The sequence below is a fragment of the Pelobates fuscus genome, chromosome 12 (assembly GCF_036172605.1).
Source record: "Pelobates fuscus isolate aPelFus1 chromosome 12, aPelFus1.pri, whole genome shotgun sequence".
Lineage (NCBI taxonomy): Eukaryota > Metazoa > Chordata > Amphibia > Anura > Pelobatidae > Pelobates > Pelobates fuscus.
Genome location: NC_086328.1, coordinates 125,709,129 through 125,728,850, shown reverse-complemented (window position 1 = coordinate 125,728,850; position 19,722 = coordinate 125,709,129). Strand labels below are relative to the sequence as shown.

General features: G+C 40.8%; 1 protein-coding gene across 6 annotated transcripts in view; it reads left to right on the top strand.

The window, feature by feature from the left end:
• The window catches only part of PACSIN3 (protein kinase C and casein kinase substrate in neurons 3), an 82,599-nt gene extending 72,432 nt beyond the window's left edge, over positions 1-10,167 (top strand). For 5 of the 6 annotated variants that reach the window (XM_063437936.1, XM_063437937.1, XM_063437933.1 and 2 more), the window contains 2 exons: positions 1,598-1,755; positions 8,999-10,167. In XM_063437936.1, coding sequence (XP_063294006.1) covers positions 1,598-1,755; positions 8,999-9,114 — 274 coding nt within the window. In that variant the 3' untranslated portion in view covers positions 9,115-10,167. The remainder of the gene's footprint in view (positions 1-1,597; positions 1,756-8,998) is intronic. The other variant, XM_063437938.1, reaches the window with a different exon arrangement.
• Positions 10,168-19,722: the final 9,555 nt, after the last annotated feature.

Sequence of the window (19,722 nt, the reverse complement as noted above, 5' to 3'; positions counted from 1 at the left end):
TATGCTGGCTCTGGTTACAGAAAAATAACCTCACACTTTTCATCCTTTTAATGTTCTTTGGCTCAAGTTGCTTTCGACTTTTCTTGCCTTACTGGTATGTTTGTTAAAATATTTTCCATTGTCTAACTTTTTTTTACAAATCTTGGCAGAAGAAGGAATCCTAAAACAATGGGTGTTGTGTATTAATTGCAATTGTGGGCCAAAATCCTAAACGTGAAGCATTCATGAGACAAATTTAATTTTCCCATCGATTTCACCACTTTTAAGGCTTTGCCCCAGATTGCTATTTTTGTTGTTAAAGCTTTATTTATTTATGAATATCACTGTATGTTTCTGATTCTGGACCAGTCACCAAAAACTTACTTCTCCCCTCCAAAAACAAGTTGTGTATAATAAGTAATGAATATCTTTTAAAATACAGTTTTTAGAATTCTCTTTTGTATCTTGAAATTTGCCTCTTATATCATCTTGATTGGTTATATTTAAAGGGACAAACAGGATGTTGTCTGTTTTTTTTTTTTTTTTTTGCTTTATAGTGTTGGTGCATTAAAATAATGCAAAATATAAATATACTTTTAAAATGCATCCTAGAATAGACTTCTGAACACCCCTGGTTTAAAAAAGCAAATACTCTGGATCGTATCCTTATTTAGGGAAGACTGCAGAGATCAGGACATGTCTGACCTGGATTCCAATCCTGATTTTCTGTGGGATTTATGGGATACATAGTACTACTTTTATGGAGCTTATAGTATATTTAGTACAGATCTCCACTTTCTGATTGCTTTACAATGCAAGCCAGATGTGGCCACAACATGTTTCGTGCTTGTAAAATATTGCGAAAAACGCTCTAATGTAATAGAAGCCAGAATGAGTCCTATACGGCTCTTTATCAAGCTACTCTGTAAACCTGTTTTTTTTTCTTTAGTAACCTACATCCAGAATTTAAAAAAAAAAAACAACAACAAAAAAAGGCCTGGATGTTTTTCTGCATAAACTGAATTTTAAATTGTATAATTAATGTTTGTAAACAGGTTGTTGAGTAAAGTAGAAACTAATTGTAATTAGTCAAGAATGATTTTCTACCTTTTATTGTGGCATAATTGGAAATGCTACAACTGGGGGGATTGCTATTTTGGATCAACAGCATAAAGAAATGGGTTTTAAGAGCTGAATATCTGGGTCATTAGTTTTTGTTTTTTTTCTCCCCAACTTGGATTACTATTTAATTATAAATATAAATACATTTACAAAATAAAATCAGGATTTTAGATTTGTTAGACTAGAAGTTCTTTTAACTACTTATAATTAATAGGGAGGAGAGGGAAGTAGGGGAATGCCTATTAAATAAACGCTAAAGGCAGAGGAACATGTGAACTCAATGTTCAGTTTTTTTGTTAAGATTATACAATTCAGAATTCCAGTAGGTGACCGGTCCAATTAAAAATCCTACTGCTATTACTGTTCTGTCTTTTTGCTTCCTGCTTTTGGTGTTCATGTGGTTAAGGTCCTCTCTATTTTGATATCCTGGATAATAGTACTTTATTTATGCAATGTATAGAGGACATTTTGACTAACCTTTTCTTTCTACCAACAGTGCTGGGAAAGATGATGGATCTGAGTGGTCGGAGGATGATAGTCCTAGAAAGTCGTTGGACAGTAATGGTCGGGAGGTTTCACAGGTAGAGGGCGTGCGTGTGCGAGCTCTGTATGATTACACAGGGCAGGAGGCTGACGAGCTGAGCTTTTCGGCAGGTACAGACTACTAACGTTCCCTTAACTACCCTACCTTTACTTCCTCACAGGCACGTACCACCCCCCTCTCCCCCACCTTCATCCTTCATCCTACAGCCCAGCCTTAGTGCATGAAATAAGTGCAAGGCAGAGCACGCCAGCTGGCAGCCGTGCATGCTGCACGCTTCCTGCATCATTTCCCTGCACATCATTAACCTGGCACTAATTTTAAATGAAGACACACGTGGGTTGCAATGTGTAGCCCGCCACACAATGCGATAACCTGGATAGGCAGCTGTGTATCCAGCGATTTTTTTTTTATTTTTTTTTTATCCTTTGTGTTTGTGTGATGTCAGCTACGTAATTTAACCTTTATAATGGATCCCTCTGTTCAACTTACCGGCTAACCATGAGTAGCAAAAAAAGCTTGCTATTTGTGTTTTCACAGCAAGAATTCTCTGCAAGGTTGCCACCTAGTGACATGTTGAACACCTGCAATAAAGGTTGAAAATGGACCAGTAGGATCATGGATAAACTCTGTGGTCCTACAAGACGTGTGCAAGCTGTATGTGGCTTTGCCAAATGAAAAGGTGGCATAAGTTAATTTTAAGTTTGAAATCGCAGGGTTCTACAGGGATTTATGAACACTGTAAAATAATTTTCAGTCCAGTCACTGCCTTACCTTAAGTTTAGAAAGATGCAGGGTTATTCAATAAATAGGTCTTTTAGTTAGAAACTCTAGACTAAAATAATCAAGCTACTTTGGCATAAATTGTGCAATTTGGCATGCTGTATTATTCCATTTACAAGGAGATGACTTGATGGGTAAAGGATCTAGATTCCTACGATGATGAGATGGATCACTGGACGACTTTAATTTAATCCTATTCTAACTAGATACTCCACCATCCATATCAGCCCACTGCTCGGCAGGAGGGAATATTCCAAAAATAAATATATTTTATTAAAAAATAACACCTGATGGTTCGAGTGAGAAAAGCTGATCTGCAAAGCTCTTTAATTGCTAAAATACATCAAACATTGGAGACTGAGACGATTTAGCATTTCACCATTTCCATTCCAGAGAGAGGTTTTGTTTTTTCTTTTAATGAACTCGCTGTAAGGTATCAAATTATAATTCCCAGATTTGTCAACAGATGGATTTATTTTGTTCTGTGTAGGCAGCAGAAATTCATAAATGTGAAGTTAAAAAGGTCCACATTATGAATGCAAAGTCATTTCTCATATCTCACTGGTAATATGTTATACAAACTGTGGTGATAAAATTTGAGAGCGGACGTTCCTGCAGTCCGTGACAGAAAATAAAGTAACATTAATCCCTTACTATAGCTGACTAGTCATTGACAGAAACCACCATTAAGCTGCATAAAGATGGCAACGTTGGTAGCACTCTAATGGAATAATAAGCAAAATGCACAACTACAGCGGCAAGAACCATCAGAAACGGCAACGGCAGATTGCCAATACATAATCTATGTATCCAATACATAATCTTAAACATGCATGTCGTTTTTTTGATTGAGAACATGGTGTGGCTTACCTAGGGTTACATTATAATCGTATAGGCTTAATTTGCATTGAAAATCCTGTTTGTTATCGAACTGTTGAGTAGTGAGACTTCTCAGAGCACATAGATCTGATGCTGAGTTTCTAAAAAGCCTCAAAGTTTACCGTGCTGGAGCAATGAAGCTAATATCGGGAGTTATTTTCTACTGAGACAGAATTAACAAGGTAAGTTAGGAAGCATATTCACTCCTGTCGACCAAACCCCCTCCTATTTATTCATTCAGGAAACCTCCCTACTGCTCCTTCATTGCATTACTTGTGTACTGTTTTGGCGTAATGTGTGTTTATCAACTTTGCTACATTTGACCAATATTCATGGTTGTTGTTTTGTGTCTGCCAAATGATGCCATATAAAGGCACTCCAATGGGATATGTGACTCTTTCTACCTAGAAAAGCCTCAGTACTTTGATCCTCCACTACCTTACAAACATTCTCAGTTCTATTCGTAGCCGACACAAGGAGAGTGGAAGGAACAAACAAATGGGGAATTCAAGTTCTGATTTCTTATAGAAAGGAAATAAATGGTTACATTTCTTAGTTTTATAGCTTGTATTTCAGAGATGGATCAGGCCCATTCTGTGTGCTGAGGTTGGAGACACACAATGATTTATTTTTTGGAAAGGGTTCCTTGTGATGTTTAGTATACTTCATTCTCTTAACTTCCTAGAACCTCTAGAGATTCTGTGACCATTTCTGTTTTAAAAGATTTATTTTTTATTTTTGTCTTCCTATTAAGAATAATGCAACCTGCATAGTTGGGACGTGGATTGACCCAGTTTTTTTTTGTTTTTTTTTGTGAATTCTTTATTCGAGCTTATATTAATCCTTACAGGGTTATTCACTAAAGTGAGAATTCAAAGTGAATTTAAAATCAAAGGTAAAAATAACCAAACTGGAAACAATATCTTCCAGCTCTGCTTTCAGTTTGGCTATTCTGGCCTTAAATCTAACATTCACTTAGAATGTTCTATGAATAACCTGTTATCTTATTTAAGGGTTGTTTGCCCCTTTTAAGACATGTACTTTCTTCAGTAATGTCTTCTAAAAGTCCACCGTGGGGGGAGGGGTGTATTAATGCCAATTTAAGTTCTGGAATGCTTTAAATGGTTAGAGAATCCGCCCATGGATTTGTACGTACGTGTTCATTTAATGATCCTTTGATACAATGTAACAGAGAGCTAATCGTTAGTATTCTATTTTAACTTTCCAAATGAAGAAATGCCCTTTCATATTGCATTAGTGAGATCCATAGCGGTATTGGGGTTGTGCCAACATTAGAAAAAAGTGATGTAACACAATCAATTATTACTATTGATAGAATTACAATATTGCACTATTATTTGTATTCATTTTTCATCTAGGAACAGCTGAACCCCCATTTGTTTTTGTGATACTGGATAATCTGTTTGTAATTTTAGCTTTAATGTGGTCATTGTGCTACACAATTAGACGGTAAAATATTATTTTCTAATAACTTTTATTATATTTTCCCCAAAACTTTGAAAACATCAACTAGCGGGAAGGGTACAGAATAAAAAAGGTAAAGGTGGAACATACACAACAATTCTGTATATAAAAAATCTTGGACATTTTTTAACAAATACAGAAATGTGGTCGTTACCAGTTATAAGACATATATTGTAGAACAAAAAAATGGGGCGCAAGAGCATACTGAGAACAGACAGCAGCTGAAATAGCCTGCCCTTTGGTGGGTCCCCGCTCAGATCTCAAGCTGATTTTAGATCATCTTGTGCCCTTACAGAGAGAACATATCTGAAGCATATCAGGTTGGTCCCACCTATACAGGCGGTCCAGATCCAAAATGCCAGCAAGTTCCCTCTGCACGAAAGACACAGCAACCCCAGACAATCGTTTCAGCCATGTTGGGCATCATCTCTCTAGGCACCGTGAGCAAGGGGTCCACATCTGGATTACCCTTTAAACTTATGGAGCTAGCATTTCGGATCTGGACTGCCCGTATGGGTGGGACCAGTCTCATATGTTTCAGAGATGTTCTCTCTGTAATGGCACAGGATGAGCTAAAACCAGCTTAAGATCTGAGCGGGGACCCACCGAAGGGCAGGCTAATTCAGCTGCTGCCCGTTCTTAGTATACTCTTGTGCCCTGTTTTTTTTGCTTTCTATATTGTAGAACAGTTTCAAATCTAAAGACTTTTGTTAAAATGAGTCCCTTTAAAAATAGCATTATATCTGCGTGCTCTAATCTCCATAAACCCCCCTCACGGTAATAGAAATAAAATTAAACTTTAGGAAATACTTGGTTTGACTGTGTTAGAATTTCACTGACATTACACCCCAGTCAAGAGATATACGGTTAGAGGAATTGGGTCTGTGTATGGAGGATCCTGCAGTCTCGCGGGATCTTCCATAGACCTCAGTACTGTACTCTTGCACATGCGCAAGAGTGCAACAGGGACGTTTCCTGGCTCGCTGAAGAACCCAACGGAAGATGGCTGCGCCCATGAAGCACAGGTTTAGGCAAGTACTGAATAGCTAGGTTTTAATGTCACAGTCGGTGGGGGCGGGGGTCTTTGTCCAGGTGGTGACAGTGCCATTTTACGATCATTATAAAAGGATAAGAGATCTGAGAGGCCTATTATTTTATTATTTATATAGCGCCAGCAAATTCCGTAGCGCTGTGCCTAAACACCACATCACACCACGTAAAAAAAAACTGCCTTTGTTAGTTGGAATAAAGACAGTTTTATAGAACTTGCGAAATACATTGTTTTTTTCTATGATTATGAGATGTAGGACTTCAGCAGATTGTTTTAACATTAGAACAATGAATAAATAATTAACATCTGCTCCTACTGCTAAATAACATGAGTAACAGATCATGGCACGAGTCAGTAAATAAACATGTTGGTGATTTATCTAATGAAAACCTAGGCCCAGACCCAACTCCCCTGGTGTGCACCATGTTTTGGATGAAATGATCAGATACAATGTGTACATAGCTAAATAATTCCAGCCACTAGTTGCAAATAGAAAATATTCAATTTTCTCACACAACCTCTTTAAAGTGGTATAAATTGTGTTACCAGCACTAAATTAAATAACCTACAGTTTGCAATGAGAAGTGTGAAAATCCCAACCAATTCTCTCATATTTAGCTGTAAACATCAGGTCTATTTTGAGCACCCCAAAGTGGTTTCATTTCCCAATATGATATTTTTATCTCATGACTATTCTGGAATGTTGTGACTCAGGATTAATACAGTGTTGCTGTAAAATGACACGGCAGATATCTTTAAAACGAACTGTGTGCACAAACAAAATGAAATTACCCTTTATATTATTACGACCATTTTATCTTTATAGGGTTTATATATATATATTATAATATAATGTGGAGAGCCACCTCTGGGCAGTCAGGCAACTGGAAATCTATATTCAAGGCTGCCTATATAAATAGAATGATTTCCAAAATTTAGAATCGGGTTATGGTTAAACACAGGGCTGGACTGGGGCAAAATTTCAGTCCAGGCATTTCCAGGAATAGCAGCCCAATAGTAGTGGATGGGACATAGAGGAAGGCATGCTGTCATCACCAGCGACCTGCACCCCTCCTACCCACCAAGTGGTCATGCCAGTCCAATGCCTCTTCAGGACAGCCCTTGTGCAGGGCCCCACTGTAGACCTCTTGTGTGACAGAGCTCCTGTACTCTGAGTACCTCCGCCTAGTCCGCTTCCTAGCTGAAGCTTGACTCTGGTCGCTCAAGAACTCTTCCACCTGACCAGGCTGCATCTCTCATCTTCCAGGCAGCTATTGTTTCCTCTGCAACTCCTTCCTCATGCAGGTATCCACACATCCGCCTGTATGGTTTTCGGTTACTGCCTTTACAAAGGCACTTGCGGCTCTCAGGCCTAGCTTTTTTTGACTTGTCCCAGGCCACCGAGACCAAAGACTTTGCCAACAGGTCCAAAGACTCTGTTACTGGGATCCCTGAACAAATTCACATAGAAAACACTGTTCCAAAATGAACTACCATACCATTTAATTTTACTCCGGACTAGCCCATACGCGCGTCACATTAAACTTGCTGCAACAAATTCAATACAATACAAATAACCAAATCTCATCAGAAAACATACAGGAACTTATAATAACATATTTATAAAGGGGTGGAGAAGACCATAATTAACACAATATTTCTCAATAATATTCATAATATACAAAACTACTTGAACATGCAAATGAACAAGTCTTGCTATTCAGGTAGTGCATATAGCTGTTTTCAGGATCCTTACAACCAACAGAAGGTGCTGTACAGGGTCAAAGGCCAAATCCGCCTAGTTGGTTGAAAGCAACAGCAGGACAAAAGAGCACACAAAACATTTAACAATAAACAAATCTATTATACACAAACTGCTTCTATAATTGGCATAGGCTAACTAAAACCTAAGAATAAACTGGGGACCTAAATTAAGTCTTCCTCCCCCTGTGATGTTGACTACTGTCACAGTGCCCGTAGTCGGTTGGGAGGAGGCTGACCTGCAGTCCTCTCCAAGTACCAAGGTATCGGAGGATTATGTTACATCTTGCATAGGGAATTGTTGTCCTGTTTTTGTTCACCTAATGCAAGCAAATAAGACAAATGTGTTTATGGTGACCTGTTTCTTATTGGGAAACCACAGGACAAAGAGAAGACAAGTGTGTGTGTGTGTGTGTGTGTGTGTGTGTAGGCTGCTTGTGGTGTTTTTTTGTGTTTGGAAGTTGGTTGCAGAGTTGTTTGTGGGTTATGTGTGGGGGTTGGGGAGGGTAGCTAATTGTGGTGATGAGTTTGTGGGGACTGTGTTTGTGAGGCTTTGGGAATACCGCTTGTGGTGGTGTGTGTGTGGATGGGGTTGTATGGAGTTTTGTGATGTGTATATGTGTACATGTGAAATAAGGTTAATGTAGGTTTGTGGCAAGGTAGGGCTTGTATTTTTTATTTTTATTTTTGGAGACAATATAGTCTGGTATGTACAGTAGTAATCAATTATTTAACCCCCATTGAAAATCAGGGTTATTGTCAAAATTTACAGACTTTCAGCGGTTTGCAAAAGCAAATGAAATAGTTGAACACAGCAAATGCTTCTAGTGTTTACCCCAAACTCAATTTTTGATTACAACTGACTGTGTTTTGGGGGGAGATAGGGGCTATAGTAAGGCAGGCATAGTAAAAATAAATAAATAAACATTTAAGACAAAACTGTTTGTGTCCCTTTAACTATGCAATGTAATTACATGTGTGTATTCATTCTGTTTCCATTCAAAAACCAGTTAAGTATTTTGGGGTGAGTTGGGTTTTTATATTTTTGTTTGTTTTTAATTTTTCTCATCATACTGTGAAAATGATAAAGTACTGTGTAAACATTTTCCTGCTGGAGGTTGCAGTAATGTTTGAAGGTTAATGCAACAGTAGTAAATTGGTATTTTTATTTAATACATACTATACATAATATTAGAACCGTTTTTGTTTGGCAGTATTCTGGACAGTATACAGTAGTTGTGATCTTTCTTTTTTTATTTTACCATTTAACAGCCGTTCCACTGAATCGTACCGTGGATTATGTGATATTTGAGTATCTTAACCTTTACAATTTTGGACAGCTTGCTCACTTTTATTTATTTTTTTCCCCCCCATATCATCTCAATGTCTTTCCTTAGGAGAAGAGCTCATAAAACTTGGTTCGGAAGACGAGCAGGGCTGGTGCAGGGGACGTCTCCTTGGTGGGAGAACCGGACTTTATCCTGCTAACTATGTAGAAGATGCTGCGTCATGAAGTCAACAAGCCTTCTCTTCCTTTGAGCTGTGTGCGTGCATTTTGTGTCCTGATCGGACAGACAACGAACATTGGATCCTTCTTGCGAATCCATTGCTGCTTTTATCATTTTATTTTAGACATGCAGATTTTTTTTTTTGTTAATAAACTGACCCAGAGAATATTATTAGAGCCGCGGTTACCGCAGCATTGTGAAATCAGACAAGGGATAAAACGGTGAGCTCTGATTCTGAAGGGTCCACAAAACGTCATCGGAAACCCCAGCGCATAGTAAACTCTTACTTAACACTTATTTTATCTATCACATTTTGACCTCTGTCTGTTACCTGCATCAACGTAGAAATGTAGGGATAGGCTGGCCCTTCAAAGCAGCACTAACGTTACAATGGAGGCTGGTTTTATAGGAATCTCTACCATATGACTTTATACAAAGCAGTTACAACAGACGGCACAGTTTGACGATACATTTATCCTGAAGCAGGTGACAAATTATAATTCTAAAATAATACTTACTGCCCACTTTTGCACATGCACAAAAAAGAAAACGCCTTCGATTTTCTATAGTAGATGTTGGGGGAACTTTTAAAAATTAAATTATGACTCTGATCCCAAAGGTTCAGACATCGTCTGTCTGTCATGAGGTGATGTAACTGTATGCACCTAAAGTGTTTAAACAAAACAAATTCCCTATAGTGTATATTTTTAAGATATTTTTGCTGAACAAAGGATTATGAGAAATGTTGTATATGGCTCTGTTTAATTGGGGGGAGGGGGTTGAAGGCTCACAGTGTAGTTAATGAAAGTATGGTATCATCCTTCCCCTTAAGCTCAGTCAGTGCTAGTTAGAAAGAAAACACAGGATATTTAACGTTTAACTTCCAGGGACCTCGTCTAGGCAGGAAGTAAAAACGTTTAGGAAAATAAATGTATTTTATGCTGGACACGAATGAAAAGGGAGGATACATATTTTGTGCCATCTCATCATGCAAGTGACCTTATCGTGAAAGATTTATTTTGTATTTAAAGAATGACAATAAAAAAAAAAAACTTTGTTTTTACCCATAGTCTGTTCATATTTTATTGGGGAATGGGCAACATTTACAGAATATTTTTTTTTTTTTTTATGTGAAGAGCTTCCATTAAAAAGGGGATGAACGCTGCTCAACTTTATATTTCGGACCAAATTGCTGGATGGTGGGAGGAGAGTTCAAAAAGAACCTCCGCACTGAAACGGCACATTCATCTTATGTTTGTAACTCACACATAGGAACTGGATTATAAATTCCTCCCCATATACACAACTACACCCTCTTCCTAATTCTATTTGTCAGATATTTTTTTTTTCTCACTTAATTTTCCTTTTAAATGTATTCTTCACTCCTCATTCAGCTACCCTTTATCAACCCCTTCTCATCCCGTCTCGCGGTTTCATCCATTCCCCAATCAGTCCTTTACCAATTTTTATTTCAGATCCCTTTCCCCATGAGTAAACATCTCGTTACTCCCATTATAATTATAAGGGTTCATATAGTATTAAATTGTAATCCTTTATGTTGAACTTGTACCATGCCAGGCAGTTACTATGGTTAACCCTAAAGTCACCCATGTTGTCAATCCGGGATGGACTGCAAGCAGTCTGGCTCCCCCAGGCAGAATTAGGCGCTGACCCCCTGTATGATTACATTAACTGAGTGAAGTTCTGTGCCATTTGGGTGAAACTTTTTATGTATTAACTAGCCTATGACTGTATTTCATGTCCCCCATCCCTCTCCAAAGTGCATGGCACACACACACACACCGTATACCCTGGGGAGGCCAACATTACCAGTGCCAGTGGCAAAAAAGTTGTCCAGAGTAAATGGGAATTAATGATTGTGTGTGTGTGTGTGTGGTGCCAGGATGTGGGAATGCAGAGTAGATTTGAGCAACACAGAATAATACCCTATTCTTTTTTCAAAGTGGGTGTAAATGTATTGGTGTAGCATGGCAGTATGTGAATGTGTGGGTTATTTATGTAGTATGGCAGTGTGTGCATGTGGTAGTTTGCGTAGCATGGCAGTATATGAATGTGGTAACTTAGTTGCATAGCATGGCAATGTGTGGCATTTTGTGTAGCATGGCAGCGTGTGAATGTGGTAGTATTTGGGTAACGTGGCAGCATGTGAATGTGGTAGTATTTAGGTAACATGGCAGTATGTGAATGTGGTAGTATTTAGGTAACATGGCAGTATGTGAATGTGGTAGTTTAGTTGCATAGCAGTATGTGAATGTGGCTGTATTTGCATAACGTGGCTGTATTTGCGTAACATGGCAGAGTGTGAATGTGGTAGTATTTGGGTATCATGGCAGTGTGTGAATGTGGTAGTATTTGGGTATCGTGGCAGTGTGTGAATATGGTAGTTTAGTTGCATAGCAGTATGTGAATGTGGCTGTATTTGCATAACGTGGCAGTATGTGAATGTGGCTGTATTTGCGTAACATGGCAGAGTGTGAATGTGGTAGTATTTGGGTGTCATGGCAGTGTGTGAATGTGGTAGTATTTGGGTATCGTGGCAGTGTGTGAATGTGGTAGTATTTGGGTATCGTGGCAGTGTGTGAATGAGGCTGTATTTGTGTAACATAGCCGTGTGTGAATATGGTAGTTTAGTTGCATAGCAGTATGTGAATGTGGCTGTATTTGCATAACGTGGCAGTATGTGAATGTGGTAGTATTTGGGTGTCATGGCAGTGTGTGAGTGTGGTAGTATTTGGGTGTCATGGCAGTGTGTGAATGTGGTAGTATTTGGGTGTCATGGCAGTGTGTGAATGTGGTAGTATTTGGGTGTCATGGCAGTGTGTGAATGTGGTAGTATTTGTGTAACATGGCCGTGTGTGAATGTGGTATTTTGCATAACAGGGCAGTATGTGCATATGGTAGTTTATAACCGCTGATGGTTCCCCTATTTACCACTATAACATTTATAGATTTTAGCAGGGCTAACCATACAGATATCTTGGCTATCATATTATCTAGTTAGTAAGAGTTCCTCTATTTAAAATATATAAATAATTGAGAATGTTGATGTGCATTGTGAGTTTATACATCAATGCACTATCACTTAAATTGTTTAGTTTTGATACTGCATTTTTTTTTATTTGCTGTGTTGATCATATTCATTTTGTATTGTGTATATATTCACAATGTTTTATAACACATTATTAAAATTAGCTTTTTAGCATTCGCACTAATTCCATGTTGGAATTAGTGTAGGACCCACCAATATTGGGGTACTGTAGAGTAGTGTTGGTCCTAACACAACATGGACATATTGTGGAACTGAATCCCCATTCCCCATATGTTTGCTGAAATAAAAAAATGTAAAACTATTTTTATTTGTGCTCTGTTCCTTAATCTCTACTTAGCTAAATAACTGCAGCAGCATATAGCTTTATAGAAGCAATTATTTTGCCCATCATGTGTGGTTGGTTGTGGTTGGTATCCTCTCGATTTTTGAATAATAATAATAAAAAAAAATCTGTATTATTACTGGTATTTATAAAGCGCCAACAGATTCCGCAGCGCTGTACAATTAGTGGAGAACGTACAATATACATAGAGAAATACAAAAGGATACAACAGACGCACACACTGCATCCCGTACATACACAGAAACACACCTTGTATGTACATACACATACAAACACAGATTCACACAATGCATTCCTTACACACATATCAGGACATCCCCTACACATTCCACCCCCTGTGAACAAACTCATTGGTGGAACGTGAAGGTGGACCCTGGGACCCAGACCTTGAGCTGTGTAAAGGGCCCCCAAAAAATGGAGCTGCTTCCCGTTCTCACAGAACATTGATTTTTGTGATCACAGTTACAAACAGCCTCCAGAGAGCCTGTTCTACACCAGACCAGTGGAGCCAGACTGCAGCCAGAGCCCATCACCATCTTCATCTGGTTGTAAGTAGGCAATCTAGTATATTATTAGTGACACTAATCTCTAATTTACCTCACATTAAAGAAACACTATAGTCCCCAGAACCACTGCAGCTTAATGTAGTGGTTCTGGTGTCTATAGCCTGTCCCTGCAGGCCTTTTAATGTAAACGTGGCGGCACTGCAGCACTGGCGTTAGTTAACATGGCAGATCATATGGGTGGGGGCATTGTGATGTCATATGGGGGGGCAGCAAACTTTACTTTTGCCTAGGGCGGCAAAAATCCTTGCACCGGCCCTTCCCATGAGCTTACAATCTTAAGTATACCGTGGGGATTTGAGGTAGCAGGGGACATTTGGATGTGATGGCTAAATAAGTAAACATAGTTGCAGCTATTAGTAGAGTTTGTAAATGCTCTTATTGCCTAGGCCAGTGATGGCAAACCTTTTTGAGCCCGAGTGCCCAAACCGCAATACAACATGCCAACTTTTTTTTCCTTAAAGTGCCAACACGGCAATTAAACCTGAATACTGAGGTTTAAGTTTAGAAAAAACAACTCGTACTGTTGTCCGAACTAATTAACAACTTTTGTTTTAAAAGAGCACAACAACAGAGTTCAATGATACAAATTTTAAATAATGATATAAATAGATAAAATTAAGCTTATATTTATTAGTATCTCCAACAAATGCAATACATACACACAGAGACTGCTGAATACATACACACAGTGTGCTGAATATACACACAAGACTGCTGAATACAGAGACTGCTGAATACACACACACACACACACACACACAGTCTGCTGAATACACATACATACAGACAGACTGCTGAGTACACACACACACTGCTGAGTACATACAGACAGACTGCTGAATACACATACATACAGACAGACTGCTGAATACACATACAGACAGACTGCTGAGTACACACACACAGACTGCTGAGTACACACACACACAGACTGCTGAGTACACACACACACAGACTGCTGAGTACACACATACACACAGTCCGCTGAATACACACACACATACAGTCCGCTGAGTAGACACACACACACACACACAGACTGCTGAATACACACACACACAGACTGCTGAATACACACACACACACACACAGACTGCTGAATACACACACATACTGCATTGAGGGGTGTAGTGTATGTGTTTGTGTGTGGGGTGGTGTGTCTGAGGGTTGCTGTGTGTATGTGTGATGGTTGCTGTGTGTATGTGTGATGGTTGCGCTGTGTGTGTGCTGTGTGTGTGTATGAGGGGTGGTGTGTGTGTGTGGGGTGCTGTGTGTGGGGTGCTGTGTGTGGGGTGCTGTGTGTGAGACAGGGGTGCTGTGCTGTGAGGGAGGTAGGGGTGCTGGGCAGGGGTAATGGTGCTGTGCTGTGGGGAGTAGGGGTGCTGTGTGTGTTGTGGGGGTGCTGTGTGTGGAGGTAGGGGTGGGGATCGATGCTGAGTGTGAGGGAGGGGTGGGGATCGATGCTGAGTGTGAGGGAGGGGTGGGGATCGATGCTGAGTGTGAGGGAGGGGTGGGGATCGATGCTGAGTGTGAGGGAGGGGTGGGGATCGATGCTGAGTGTGAGGGAGGGGTGGGGATCGATGCTGAGTGTGAGGGAGGGGAGGGATGCTGGGTGTGGGGGAGGGGAGGGATGGTGTGGGGGGTTGGGCTGCTGCGTGTGGGGGGTTGGGCTACTGCGTGTTGGGGGTAGGGGTACTGTGGGGGGGGGTTGGGGTGCTGTGGGGGGGTAGGGCTACTGCGTGTTGGGGGTAGGGCTACTGCGTGTTGGGGGTAGGGGTACTGTGGGGGGGGGGTTGGGGTGCTGTGGGGGGGTTGAGGTACTGTGTGTGGGATAGGGGTAAAGGTGTTTTAATAAAATAAAAAAAGTATTGTAAATCAGTATCCCCCCTCCCTCCTTCTTACCTTTAATGAAGGAAGGGGGGGGGACACAGCCATCCTTGGTGGTCCGGTGGTGGCAAGCAGTGCTTCCGGGTCAGGAGGCAGGGGGAGGGATCTGTGTAGCAGCTCCCCTGTCCTCCCGCGCGATGCTGTGTGGAGCGTTGCCATGGTAACGCGCGGCAAGGCTCCACACACCTTACTCGCGGGAGGATGGGGAGCTGCTTCAAAGATCTCTCCCCTGCCTCCCGACCCGGAAGCAGAGTAGGCGCCTGCCGTTTCGGGCAGGCAGGTGCCTACTCTGCAGTGATGGCAAACCTATGGCCGCGTGCCCACAGAGAGGGCCCGGCGTGCCACAGGTTCGCCATCACTGGCCTAGGCCCTAGTCTATATGTTTGTTTATTCTTTTGATTTAAAGAAAAACACTGCTATTGCAATTTTATGCTAGCGCAGGGATTCCCAATAATTTTTTTCCCGTGGAACCCTTTGACATAATGCGCTAACAATGTGGAACCACCAAAAAATATTTGGCGCAGATAGTACTTAGGAGCAGGTGTGCTTTTGTGTGTACAGTTGGTGTTTTGTATATAATGTTAGCGTTTTGATACAGGCGTGTGTTTGTATGTAATGTTTCAATTTGATTGCAAGGGTGTGCTTTGATGTAGTGTGTTGGCTTTTAAATGCGTATGTACATTTGTGTGTTGTATTAGTGTTTGTCTTTGAAATTTGAATCCAGGGTTTTTGTATGTAATGTTTGTGTTTGCATGTTGTGTTGGTGTTTGCTGGGATGTATGCACATATACGTGTTTGATTGCTGGGATGTATGCACATATGATTGCTGTACATATGCCACGTACATACATACACAAACAAATTAACACACAGACACATATAAAACATTGACACATACACATACATTCATATACACATTGACACATGCACAGACCTTGACACACAGATACACACACACACACACACACACACTCTCCGCGATACAGTGACAGATATAAACCTTGACACACAGATACACACACTGACAGACTCACACACATACTCTTTGACACACACATACACCCTCACGACAAACACACATACACACTCCTTAACCGACACTCACAATTTATTTAAATTTCACTTCACCCAGCCCCCCTACCTTTGGGAGTGCTGGCATGGAGTCTCTATTTCCCTGGGGTCCAGTGGGGCTGTTTGGCTGAGCAGCTGGCGTATGGTCCCTGGGGTCCAGTGGGGCTGCTGGGCTGAGCGGCTGGCGTGCCTGTGCGCGGCAAAGGAGTGGCAGTTTACTTGCTTGTTATTTTGCAAAGCATGGCAGTATGTGAATGTGGTCGTTTATTTGTGGTGTGTGAATGTGGTAGTTTATTTTCATAACATGGCAGTGTGTGAATGTGGTAGTTTGTGTAGCATTGCAGTGTGTGAATGTGGCAGTTTATTTGCGTAGCATGGCAGTGTGTGAATGTGGTAGGTTATTTGCGTAGCATGGCATTGTGTGAATGTGGTCGTTTATTTGCGTAACATGGCAGTGTGTGAATGTGGTAGTTTATTTGCGTAGCATGGCAGTGTGTGAATGTGGTAGTTTATTTGCGTAGCATGGCAGTGTGTGAATGTGGTAGTTTATTTGCGGAGCATGGCAGTGTGTGAATGTGGTAGTTTATTTGCGTAGCATGGCAGTGTGTGAATGTGGTAGTTTATTTGCGTAGCATGGCAGTGTGTGAATGTAGTAGTTTATTTGCGTAGCATGGCAGTGTGTGAATGTGGTAGTGTATTTGCGTAGCATGGCAGTGTGTGAATGTGGTAGTTTATTTGCGTAGCATGGCAGTGTGTGAATGTGGTAGTTTATTTGCGTAGCATGGCAGTGTGTGAATGTGGTAGTTTATTTGCGTAGCATGGCAGTGTGTGAATGTGGTAGTTTATTTGCGTAGCATGGCAGTGTGTGAATGTGGTAGTTTATTTGCGTAGCATGGCAGTGTGTGAATGTGGTAGTTTATTTGCGTAGCATGGCAGTGTGTGAATGTGGTAGTTTATTTGCGTAGCATGGCAGTGTGTGAGTGTGGTAGTTTGCGTAGCATGGCAGTGTGTGAATGTGGTAGTTTATTTGTGTAACATTGTGGTGTGGGAATGTGGTAATTTTATTGCATGACATGGCATTGTGTGAATGTGGCTATTCATTTGAGTAGCATGGCAGTGTGTTAATGTGGCAGTTTGCGTAACACGGCAATGTGTGAATGTGGTAATTTATTTGTTTAACATTGTGGTGTATGAATGTGATGGTTTGCGTAACATGGCAGTGTGTGAATGTTGTAGTTTATTTGCGTAGCATGGCAGTGTGTGAATGTGGTAGTTTATTTGCGTAACATGGCAGTGTGTGAATGTGGTAGTTTATTTGCGTAGCATGGCAGTGTGTGAATGTGGTAGTTTATTTGCGTAGCATGGCAGTGTGTGAATGTGGTAGTTTATTTGCGTAGCATGGCAGTGTGTGAATGTGGTAGTTTATTTGCGTAGCATGGCAGTGTGTGAATGTGGTAGTTTATTTGCGTAGCATGGCAGTGTGTGAATGTAGTAGTTTATTTGCGTAGCATGGCAGTGTGTGAATGTGGTAGTTTATTTGCGTAGCATGGCAGTGTGTGAATGTGGTAGTTTATTTGCGTAGCATGGCAGTGTGTGAATGTGGTAGTTTATTTGCGTAGCATGGCAGTGTGTGAATGTGGTAGTTTATTTGCGTAGCATGGCAGTGTGTGAATGTGGTAGTTTATTTGCGTAGCATGGCAGTGTGTGAGTGTGGTAGTTTGCGTAGCATGGCAGTGTGTGAATGTGGTAGTTTATTTGTGTAACATTGTGGTGTGGGAATGTGGTAATTTTATTGCATGACATGGCATTGTGTGAATGTGGCTATTCATTTGAGTAGCATGGCAGTGTGTTAATGTGGCAGTTTTCGTAACACGGCAATGTGTGAATGTGGTAATTTATTTGTTTAACATTGTGGTGTATGAATGTGATGGTTTGCGTAACATGGCAGTGTGTGAATGTTGTAGTTTATTTGCGTAGCATGGCAGTGTGTGAATGTGGTAGTTTATTTGCGTAGCATGGCAGTGTGTGAATGTGGTAGTTTATTTGCGTAGCATGGCATTGTGTGAATGTGGTAGTTTATTTGCGTAACATGGCAGTGTGTCAATGTGGTAGGTTATTTGCGTAGCATGGCAGTGTGTGAATGTTGTAGGTTATTTGCGTAGCATGGCAGTGTGTGAATGTGGTAGTTTATTTGCGTAGCATGGCAGTGTGTGAATGTGGTAGTTTATTTGCGTAGCAAGGCAGTGTGTGAATGTGGTAGTTTATTTGCGTAGCATGGCAGTGTGTGAATGTAGTAGTTTATTTGCGTAGCATGGCAGTGTGTGAATGTGGTAGTTTATTTGCGTAGCATGGCAGTGTGTGAATGTAGTAGTTTATTTGCGTAGCATGGCAGTGTGTGAATGTGGTAGTTTATTTGCGTAGCATGGCAGTGTGTGAATGTGGTAGTTTATTTGCGTAGCATGGCAGTGTGTGAATGTGGTAGTTTATTTGCGTAGCATGGCAGTGTGTGAATGTGGTAGTTTATTTGCGTAGCATGGCAGTGTGTGAATGTGGTAGTTTATTTGCGTAGCATGGCAGTGTGTGAGTGTGGTAGTTTGCGTAGCATGGCAGTGTGTGAATGTGGTAGTTTATTTGTGTAACATTGTGGTGTGGGAATGTGGTAATTTTATTGCATGACATGGCATTGTGTGAATGTGGCTATTCATTTGAGTAGCATGGCAGTGTGTTAATGTGGCAGTTTGCGTAACACGGCAATGTGTGAATGTGGTAATTTATTTGTTTAACATTGTGGTGTATGAATGTGATGGTTTGCGTAACATGGCAGTGTGTGAATGTTGTAGTTTATTTGCGTAGCATGGCAGTGTGTGAATGTGGTAGTTTATTTGCGTAGCATGGCAGTGTGTGAATGTGGTAGTTTATTTGCGTAGCATGGCATTGTGTGAATGTGGTAGTTTATTTGCGTAACATGGCAGTGTGTCAATGTGGTAGGTTATTTGCGTAGCATGGCAGTGTGTGAATGTTGTAGGTTATTTGCGTAGCATGGCAGTGTGTGAATGTGGTAGTTTATTTGCGTAGCATGGCAGTGTGTGAATGTGGTAGGTTATTTGCGTAGCATGGCAGTGTGTGAATGTGGTAGTTTATTTGCGTAGCATGGCAGTGTGTGAATGTGGTAGTTTATTTGCGTAACATGGCAGTGTGTCAATGTGGTAGGTTATTTGCGTAGCATGGCAGTGTGTGAATGTTGTAGGTTATTTGCGTAGCATGGCAGTGTGTGAATGTGGTAGTTTATTTGCGTAGCATGGCAGTGTGTGAATGTGGTAGGTTATTTGCGTAGCATGGCAGTGTGTGAATGTGGTAGTTTATTTGCGTAGCATGGCATTGTGTGAATGTGGTAGTTTATTTGCGTAGCATGGCAGTGTGTGAATGTGGTAGTTTATTTGCGTAGCATGGCATTGTGTGAATGTGGTAGTTTATTTGCGTAGCATAGCAGTGTGTGAATGTGGTAGTTTATTTGCGTAGCATGGCAGTGTGTGAATGTGGTAGTTTATTTGCGTAGCATGGCAGTGTGTGAATGTGGTAGTTTATTTGCGTAGCATAGCAGTGTGTGAATGTGGTAGTTTATTTGCGTAGCATGGCAGTGTGTGAATGTGGTAGTTTATTTGCGTAGCATGGCAGT